General features: G+C 42.0%; 1 protein-coding gene across 1 annotated transcript in view; it reads right to left on the bottom strand.

Annotated features, from left to right (window-relative positions):
- Nucleotides 1–962: 962 nt before the first annotated feature.
- Nucleotides 963–10,635, bottom strand: part of LOC124117036 (protocadherin Fat 4-like) — a 30,921-nt gene continuing 21,248 nt past the window's right edge. Inside the window, exons 14-20 of the mRNA XM_046478716.2 lie at nt 9,556–9,886; nt 8,162–8,310; nt 7,331–7,505; nt 6,675–6,742; nt 5,833–5,870; nt 5,582–5,705; nt 963–2,493 (exon numbers count right to left, since the gene is read on the bottom strand). Of these exons, the coding sequence (XP_046334672.2) occupies nt 2,399–2,493; nt 5,582–5,705; nt 5,833–5,870; nt 6,675–6,742; nt 7,331–7,505; nt 8,162–8,310; nt 9,556–9,886 (980 nt within the window). The 3' untranslated portion in view covers nt 963–2,398. The remainder of the gene's footprint in view (nt 2,494–5,581; nt 5,706–5,832; nt 5,871–6,674; nt 6,743–7,330; nt 7,506–8,161; nt 8,311–9,555; nt 9,887–10,635) is intronic.

The raw sequence follows: 10,635 nt of genomic DNA, 5'->3' as shown, positions 1-10,635 counted from the left end.
CAATATTGAAAATAGAGATATTTTTATTTAATGAATGTGTGACCACTTATTTTTTTCCCAATGACATAATTTGTAAAACTGGACAGATACTGAATGAGTGAGTGAGTTGGGTTTAACGCGCAGATATTAATCGAAACATAATCAAATGCTAATGCATTGTGCACAACAGAAGCGATGCTACAGCTGGCGGGGCAGTACTATACATATAAACATAACAATCACATATTGCAACTAATATGAAGCAGAGAAGGCTTAGAGTGTGGATTGAGCGCAGAGGTGAGGTGAGGTAAGTTGAGGTGAGGTGAGGTGAGGTGAGGTGAAATGGGGTTTAACGTCGCGTCCAAGATTATTGCACTTATATAGCGACGTGCATGCACGTGTATGTGTGTGTGTGGCTGCTTGTACTAGTCCGGACACTAGCACACTGAGATACCATGCCGCAGTTTAACATGAATACCCCACTCAGACACAGTATACTGACTCCGAGCCAACCAGTCCTTGTTTAAGCCCCTTAATGCTGAGCGCCAGACAGGGTAACAACAAGTACCATCTTTTAACGTCTTTTGGTATGACGCGGCTGGGGATCGAACCCCGGACCCTCCGCTCTCCGGGCGGACGCTCTACCATTAGACCACGGAGGCGGTCTGAGCAAAGAGGAAGGCGTGTAAAAGTGGATGTGGAATGTGAAGTAATCCTGTATACACTGTCTCTGTATCATCTTCCCGAGGCAAGTGAGTTCACTGACTAAGCAATGGCTTTAGGTCAAGGTCGTGGGTCTTGTGTACTGCTGAACAAGGCGTAAAACCTCTCACTCACTCACTCACTCAATATGGCGCCTACGGCATATATATTTGTTATGTGTACAATTGTATGACAAAATGATCGTTGTCCCACATGAATCTGTTGGTGGCCTTTGATGAAGTAGGATGTTATACTATGTTGGAATAAGAGTGCACACTATCTGAGAACAGAGAATTTACTCACATAGACTCAATACAGCTTTCAGTACAACACATAAAACAGAATCGACATATCACATACAAGAATATATCACAGAAGGCTTGTACTATATATGTTTAAGGTGTTTCACCCTGAATATTAACATGTAAACTGTTGAAGGAGCATATTATCAACATTTGTCTTTTCACTTACATAGGGCTTAAAGGTGTACACTGAAACCTCGTTATATCAGCAGGATCGCCCCCAAGGAAATCGTCCACATTAATAAATATCCGGATTAACGAATAATTGTTACACTTTCCAACAGTAGAGCCCGGAAGGAGTTTTTTTCTAATTAACGAGGTTTCACTATATAACATCGCCTCAGAAAATATGTTCGAGCACGTCAGATGCTCTTGTCGTTCCAGATGGACACACACAATATTTATTATGTACAAAAGTAATAAATAAAAGTTGAAAAACATTACATTGCTAACAAATCCGTGCATCAGTTTTAATGTACATAACGCTCAGGTTATGTAGTTGTTGTTTTTAGAAGAGATAAACTGCTGGGCAAAACAAAGTATACACTTGAAAATTGGGTTTGACAAAAAACTTACAAAAGTTATCAAAACGTTACAAGGCTGAATGAAAACAGTCGCCGAAACACTGAAGTTTCAAAACTCAACAATGGTATCCGTGTCAAATACAGTCTCCTTGGTTATTATTCCACCTGTATGGCATTATAACCAGGGTGGCATTATATCCAGGGGGCATTATAACCAGGGTGGCATTATAGCCAAGGAGGCCTGTATATTCATTTTCAACATAAACTTTGTAATAAAATGTTTGGAACAACTGGGGTTGAGGATATTATTACAGAAAAGGATATTATCTTCAACAAAAACAAATTTGTTTGTTATTTTAAGAAAGTGAATGATTCTATGTGTGAAGATTAGCTGAGATCGATTCAATTTTGTTGATTTAGAAGAAGGAATTGCCACCAAAAGATTAACTAGATTTCCAATTTTATGTAAAAAAACCAAATTAATAATGGTGTTATAACCATGGAATTGGAACTGTTGTTCTGAAAAACATTGGCATTTGGCATTATAACCATGACATTTTGCACTGCTGAAAGACGTTCTGAGCAAAACATGGCATTAAAGCCAGGGGTATTAAAAGCAAGGACGACTGTACATCACCATCGAATAACCACGTCTTGTTTGTTTAATGTTTGACCAACATCAACTTTCTTTTGCACGGCAGTTTATTTCTGGATAAGAAAAGCATAAACTGTTTATACCAGTTAAATGCATCTGGACGGTTTTCAGGTTGGCAGATAAACTAAAATTCATGTGCAATTGTTGTGAATTATATGGACAACCGGGCATCGCTCCCGAGTGTCAAACGTCCACAGTAGATGAGATCAAGAGATGCCTCGCGAGACATTGCGAGATTAATGGTGGGTGACTTTCAACGAGCGGCCGTCAGGTGTCGTTAACCAGTCCCTTTGATTTGTTTTCGAATTGTAGCCATACACTCGACCAGTAGCTGCAAGGAAAGTGTGAACTGGCATAAACCAAATATTCAAGAAAAGAATAAAACAGTGTAAACCTTATGTTACATTTGCCAGAATGCTGTACGCAGTTAACAGTTATTAACAAGACGGTCTGGGTTCGTGGAAGCATTAACACGTTGGTTTGACTTATTCAGAAACGTATCGTTGCAATACTATCGCTTAATCCCTCTGTCCCACGTTCCATTCCGCCGATGTGTAGTAGAGTAATGCATGACAACCAGAATGATATACTTTCAACACGTCTTGGTGACAGTTTGATTATTGCAAATAAATCCCCACAATACGCATCCTAAATACCCCTCATATCAGAAAGAAATATCCCTCTATCGATTACAGTTTATTTTGTGTTAATTAATTTTGTAAAGAAAGATGGCATTTCCGGAAGCAAATACCCAGAATATCCATGGTACTGAATTCTTGGCACAAGACGTCCCGCTGAACCACGGAAGCGTACGTAAAATATGATTTAGCTTTCAATGCGTGAGTAGGTTTTATTTTTTACGCCGCTTTTAGCAATATTCCAGCATTTAAGCTTTCAGAGCCAAAACATACCACAGAATAGGTTTAAGACGTACTACCTCAAGCATTGACCTCCATAGGCGTTTATGGAGGTATCAACGTAAAACAGGTAGCACCCTTTACGCAATACGCACCGTGAAGATCCGGGGTAGAGTAGGTCTTCAGCAACCCATGCTTGCCGTATAAAGGTGACTATGCTTGTCGTAAGAGGCGACTAACGGGATCGGGTGGTCAGGATCGTTGACTTGGTTGATGCATGTCATCGATCCCAATTGCGTGGATCGATGCTCATGATATTAATCACTGGATTGTCTGGTCCAGACTCGATTATTTACAGACGGCCGTCATATAGCTGGAATATTGCTGAGTGCGGCGTTAAACAACAAACAAACAAACAAACAAACTTTACGCAATACCCCCTTCTTTGTACCTCAATAAACGCAAAATAATATTGAATTCAATTCTTATTAATAAATAAGTCAACAACACCACACGTTGCTTAATTATTCATTAACCCACAAAACTGGAGACAACACTATTCAGCACAATTTTCAAGACGAGCACCTCTCATCTTTTATCAGACAATCAGGACACGGTCCAGTTTAACTGGCATTTGGTAAGTAACAGTTAACACAATATATGTTATGGATGACAACTTCTTTATTCTATTATGATGCGACGTGTCGGTATTGACAACGGTACAAGGATCTATACCGACACGCCGCATCATAATAAAATAAAGTTGTTAACTAACTACAATCTCCGGATATATTTATTATTGATAACTATTCCTTAGAACTGCCAACTTAAGAGGAGGTTAAGCACATTTAACTGAGTCCAACCAGAAGAACATGCTCAAACCCCTGTTTGGATGCATGGTATACGCAGGATTGGTGCATGAAGTTGTTTCCATTGTCCTTCCGAAAATGTGTCCCTGCGAGTCAAATGCGTCGACTTGTTCAATGATTTTTGTAATTTAAGACTGGTAATATACACTTGTATCCAAACATTCCCACTAAAAGTCGCCATTTGACCGTGTTCTGGAATCAGTTCAGAGATCTGCGATTCTAACTGTCGCTGATCACCTGACACAGGACACGCTCTCCGGCAAGAGACACCTTAACATGCTTGGTGAGATGAGGTGAAATGGGGTTTAACGTCGCGTCCAAGATTATTGCACTTATATAGCGACGTGCATGTACGTGTGTGTGTTTGTGTGGCTGCTTTTACTAGTCCGGACGGATGCCGATTTATAGTGCTAGCTCACTGAGATACCATGCCGCAGTTTAACATGAATACCCCACTCAGACACGGTGTACTGATTCCGAGCCGACCAGTCCTTGTTTTAGCCCCTTTATGCCGAGCGCAAGTACCATCTTTTAACGTCTTTTGGTATGACGCGATCGGGGATCGAACCCCGGACCTTCCGCTCTCCGGGCGGACGCTCTACCACTAGACCACGGAGGCGGTTTAACCTGTTTGGACGCGGCTTTATTCCCATTGTCTGTCAGCAACCAGCTGATGTCGAGATGCTTTTCCCTAGGTCATCATGATATATATAGATAAGCTACGAGATAAATCGCAAAGAACAATGGAGAAGGAAGCGTTGTTAATTTCACGATAAATCTTTGTCCCATCATGACGTACTTTCTGGACATTCGAATATGCACTCGCAACTTAATGATGTTATTTATTGGACGACGTTATTTTGAGAGGGAAGCGTCTGGTAAGTTGTTACCGAAGATGTAGCTGGGCAACGCAGATAAACGCAGTGGTCGAGCGATCGAATCCAAAAGGGGGAGAAATATGACAATCGGTATAAGAGGAAAAAAGGTACAGATAATCGAAGTGAGGATTGTGAGAATACGGGAAATGCCGAACGTAACCCACCTGTTCCTAAAATGGACTTTCCCGACATTTCCGAGGTCGGATTCTATTCAGGTAAATATCATATTAAAATTTGGGTAAATATTTTTAAAGCTTGTACATTTTATCAACATTCTTAAAGAGGCTGTACATACTGTTAATATCTCATATAAGAAACAAACGACTCGTGGTCGTTGTTTATCGTACAATAAAACACTGCAGGGAGAATATACAATGAGGTACGATAAACAACTCCCACTCGTCGTTTATTTCTTAAATAGAAACTCTCACCCTCGTACGTTTAATATCAAATATATCAACACTCATCCATTACAGTTTAAACTTCGAGGCTTGCCGTTATTGCTTGTTATCGACGAGTGTTGATATGGAGGTAAGATTCTATCTATAATTTAAAATCATTCTTCCAGTTTGCAAACCGTAACAATAAGTGTTTTTGTGTGAAAAGTTCAGCTAACCAGCTTCATAGGAAGAAGGATTAGTGATGGATTCGGTGTGGCATTCTGAACCCGCAGTCAGTGAAAACTCTGTTAGTCGGGACTATTCGTTTGAAAAGACAGCCTTTCGGACTATATCACATGGAGAGGCTTGGATGAACGGTGTTTCGTCGTATATGTAGACGTCATTAAGAAAGTGTGAATAATTTTAAACCATTACCTGGATCCACAGCACGACCTTCGAAGTCTCTGTTAGACAGGAACGGCCTTGACCCTGATGAATTGGTCATACTAGCGACGCCATCTTGACCAGGTTTCATGGGGCGTGGCTTCTCGGAATAGGCCTGTCAGAGAGCGTAAAACACAATCATGTGATGTAGACAAGACACAGATGTTATATTCATATCTTACCAGCCAGAAAGGAACACTTACAACCCAGATTGTGCGTAGTTACCATGAAAGACTACTTACAGGAGGAGGGGACTTTGATCTGTAGATCTCATCGTCATCTGGAACAAGATGGGTAGACAAACAGAAATACGTTGAGACATTTACACATTCTGAAGGACTATATGTGTCTTACATGAAGCCACTATTGCTGATCTTCGTACAGTCATGCTGTATGATTGTAGGCAAGAACACATAACTATCATGAGTGAGTGAGTGAGTTTGTTGTTTAACGCCGGACTCAGCAATATTCCAGCTATATGACGGCGGTCTGTAAATAATCGAGTCTGGACCAGACAATCCAGTGATTGACATCATGAGCATCGATCCACGCCATTCGGATCGATGCTCATGATGTCAATCACTGGATTATCTGGTCCAGTGAGTGACATCATGAGCATCGGCAACTAGCATGAAATGTAAGGAATAATAACACATTCTTACAAATATTATTTTATTATAGATTTTTCCCCCTTTTAAATATACATTATTGTCATAGTTGAAAAACCCAGTCACAGTTTAAATCAGATGATGCGATATTATTCATAGTATATACAAGGAGCATAAACAGTATTATCAGTCTTGAAATCATTGGAGTTTCCTACTATAAATACAAATGAATATATGAAGTACATTGGTTTTTTTTCAATTATTTTAAATGTATCCTTTTTTAAGAAAACGAAACTAGGGATTATTTTGTGATATGTTCGAAAGGTAATGTTGAAAAGGTGGTGTGTTCAGATGTGTATATTTTAAGGAAATCATGTAGCAAGGTAGTGCCTGCATCTTGAAAGTCCTAGTTGTGAAACGTGAGCTACAGTACATGAATAAGCCGTACTGTTATGTACGCTGTAGGTGTGGTTTACCTTTGTAAGTAAATCTTTCCATCGACTGGCGTATGGATCGCTTCGCTGCACGGACAGGTGTAATTGGCCTGCAATATAAAATGACACGTGATCCCGGAAAAAAACAGTGTGAAAACAGGTTAAGGCGCACAGAGGGAGATGCTTTGTGCAGATGGCTGTTTCAATGAATGCTCGTTCCACCCGTGACGAACAGGTCTGGTTGTTGATGAAATATAGTGATAGCTAAATAGACAGATTTTTTATTCATGCACCGATTGTCTTTAAATGTAATATCCAGTTATGTAAGACTGTTTAATAATCTCATACCAACTTTGACTGGAGTAGGTCCGATAGTTTTTCAGATATTGTAGTAAACGTCGGTACCTTAAATTAACTTCCAGACTTTTTATACGCGTCAAACCACTCACTGTCATGTCATGTAACCGTGAACACCACAGACCAACCACTGTCATGTCATGTTTCCGTGAACACCATATACCAGCCACTGTCATGTCATGTTTCCGTGAACACCATTGACCAACGAGTGTCACGACATCTGACCGTATACGCGACACACCAACCATTGTCATGTCATGTGACCGTGAACACCACAGACCAACCACTGTCATGTCATGTGACCGTGTACGCCACAGACCGACGACGAGACTTGCGCTTACCTCTGTTTCTTCCTGCACGCCACTATGGTTACGATGATGCCAGTGATGATGAGGGCAAGGATGACGATGGCGATGAAGGTGAGGATGGCGATGCCCTCGGGCGTCTGGGCCCAGGGAGTGTTGACCTGGTAGTATGGGACCACAGATGTGATACCGAATGCGTTCAGATTGCCTCCTGGAATAAACGTACCAGACTAACGTGTAAAAAAACATGTATAACACAACACCATATCTGAAGTAAAACTATAAGGCGTCTTTCTTCCGTAGCATCGCCGTTTGTGAGTGAGTGAGTTGGGTTTAAAGCCGCTTTGAACGGTATTCCAGTTATATCACGGCGTGTCAGCTTACTGTGGGAGGAAAGACCGATGTGATGCAGGTCTCAGACGTTTACCACTTTGATGAAAACCCGCCAGCACGGATATTGTGCTGCAAACCAAGAACATTGCGTGTCTTTAAAATCAACGAGGTATCTTATATTAGTCTGTGCTTTCCGTATTTCCTCTATTAGACGCCGGCCTCTAATAGAAGCCGGGTCAATTGTTCAGTGGAAAAAATAGAAGCCGGGCCTCCAATAGACGCCGGGCCTCTAATTGACGCTGGGTCAAAGGCTTGTCCGAAATAAATAGAAGCCCGAGCGTCTAATAGAGGAAATACGGTAGGTCGTATATTGAGTTTGATGGATAAGTTGATAGTACTAGTAAACTGTAAAATTGACAGTGACTTCGACAGGGATATTGATATTCAGAGCACGAATAATATCTCTTTTTTGTGTGTTCAGATCATGCTGTTGTGTTTTATGATAAGCAGATGGTTCATCTGTAATTGTCCCACCTGTGACGGCAGACGAGGGAGAGCCCTGGGGGTCTGTAGAGAAGAACTGCAGCGTCTCAGACGACGTCAACAACGTCTTGTCTTGGTTGACGTTGCTGACGGACTCGGTGGAGCTGTCTGCTACAGTGTAGGTGTGGACGTTGATGGAACTGCAGGAATATACATGTGTCATTTACATTATTAGTAAATTGTGAACTTACTTTACCATTACAGTACAAAAAAGACTCATTGCTAATTAACGACTTTTTTCGTTTCCGCTCCCCGTGACAAAGGGCACACTAAGAACTAAGAATCATCGTCGAAATATCCCGAGTATTGGACAATGCTTCATTTTGTTAGGACGGCGTGCCGAGCGAATAGAAAACAGATAGAATCGCGGAAGATCGCGCTGACCGAACATGGACTGTTGGCAGTCCTTTTTTGATTCAGGTACTTCAAAACCCACCTTGGTTGCCAACTTGCTGACATTGTAGGATGCATACTGTTCTGGAGTAGTAGAGAATGTATTTGAAGTCATTTTCAATGCCAGCAACAGACTGAACGGCAAGTAAAATGTCTGGTGCTGTCTGGGTCAGAGAGAGGAATTTAGAGTTATTCGCCTCTGGCTGCTTACCAATACGACAGGCTTGATGGTCAGAGAAGCTTCGCGAGGGGACAGTACCCATGTAAGAGCGACGGGAGGGCTTTTCGGAGCCTTCTATGACATGAATTGTGTCTTATCTATTGCCAAGTACAGACTGGATACCAATTTGAAAACACCGAATTTCTGCCAGCTTCCGACACAATTGTGGACACAAGAACAGAGACTTGTTTCAAGACACACGACAGTAACAAAATTCTGAACATTCATGAGTGCATATGATTTAATTTGAGGACCTGTTACTAACTGCTATCCCCATTAATTACCATTGTATTCCAGTTTGATTGTAACCTAGAATTGTGTGAACTGTATATTTTGCTAATTATTCATTCATTATGTGTGCAAATTTACTGATTTCACAATTTAGTTCTGAACGTACCGATTTCCGGGTTAGCCTTTTTGTTTCAATCTTGAAATCGCCTGGTAATAATATCAGTCAAGCAGTTAATGATTGCGCGAATTACACTGCGTAGATGAGCAAGTTTCACACTTGTTCCTTATGGTTACATTCACAGCTAAACGAAAATGCATATGGACGGCAGAACGTGGAGCATAATCACCTAAGCGCGAGGTGTGAGATGTGTTGAACACCGTTTTGAACAGTATCTGTGTAATGTGGTGGAGTTTGTGAAAGGTTCGTCAAACGTGACGCGGATCATAGACGACCATTTTGATGAAACCCACGTTACTCTGTAAGCGATTATCGCTGTCTAAAACAACTTGGACACGCGAGACAATCTGATCTCGCCCACACCTTGTTGTTTGTAGAAGTTTTCTCCTCCCAGTTGACGGGATACCGGAAGTCCCGCTTCTGATCTCGACACACCAAACTCTGAAAATGGCAGAGGGGTATTTAACCCGGATGAGGGTTTGTAGTTCTGCGATGAAGGTGGCTTCTTGTGCCAGGAATGTAGCCTGACTGATACTGAGCCTGAAGGTGACGGCGACGGCGTTAGGGTCAAAGGTGTCTATACGGATGGTGGCAGGTGTTGCGGCAGTGAGGACAGGAGTTCCCGCGTCTCGTGCAGACGCCTCTATGACGTACCGGAAGTTGTTCGCAGCTTGGGATTGTAGCGAAAAGGCACCTGAAATGTTGAAACTATAATCTAAATTCTGTATGTGGTGCAGTGGATTAGCCTAGTGGTTAAAGCGTTTGCTTATAAGGCCAATGGCCCGGGTTTAATTATTCACATAGGTAAATGGCATTTCTGGTGTCCCTCCTATTCCCAACCCCTGTGATATTATTGGAAACCGAACCCACTCACTTTCTTAAACGACCGCCTCCGTGGTCTAGTGGTAGAGCGTCCGCCCGGAGAGCGGAGGGTCCGGGGTTCGATCCCCGGCCGCGTCATACCAAAAGACGTTAAAAGATGGTACTTGTTGTTACCCTGTCTGGCACTCGGCATTAAGGGGCTCAAACAAGTACTGGTCGGCTCGGAGTCAGTATACTGTGTCTGAGTGGGGTATTCATGTTAAACTGCGGCATGGTATCTCAGTGAGCTAGCACTATAAATCGGCATCAGTCCGGACTAGTACAAGCAGCCACACATACACACACACACGTACATGCACGTCGCTATATAAGTGCAATAATCTTGGATGCGACGTTAAACCCCATTTCACCTCACCTCACCACTTTCTTAAACAACTAGCACAGGCGTAGCCAGTGAGTTTAGATTAACAGTACTTCAGTGCACCGGGGTAGCGTTGTCAGCTTAATGTGGAAGGAAAGGTCAATATGACACGAATCCAGGGCATATAACCTACGAGCAATGAGTGTGATGATATCATCACATTTAGGATTTGAGCTCGTGACCAGAGTAACTGCACAACA

Source organism: Haliotis rufescens, unplaced genomic scaffold (assembly GCF_023055435.1).
Source record: "Haliotis rufescens isolate VD_foot unplaced genomic scaffold, xgHalRufe1.0.p SCAF_45, whole genome shotgun sequence".
Taxonomy (NCBI): Eukaryota; Metazoa; Mollusca; class Gastropoda; order Lepetellida; family Haliotidae; genus Haliotis; species Haliotis rufescens.
Note: the sequence above shows the minus strand (reverse complement) of the source record. Positions and strands in the feature narration are given on the sequence as shown.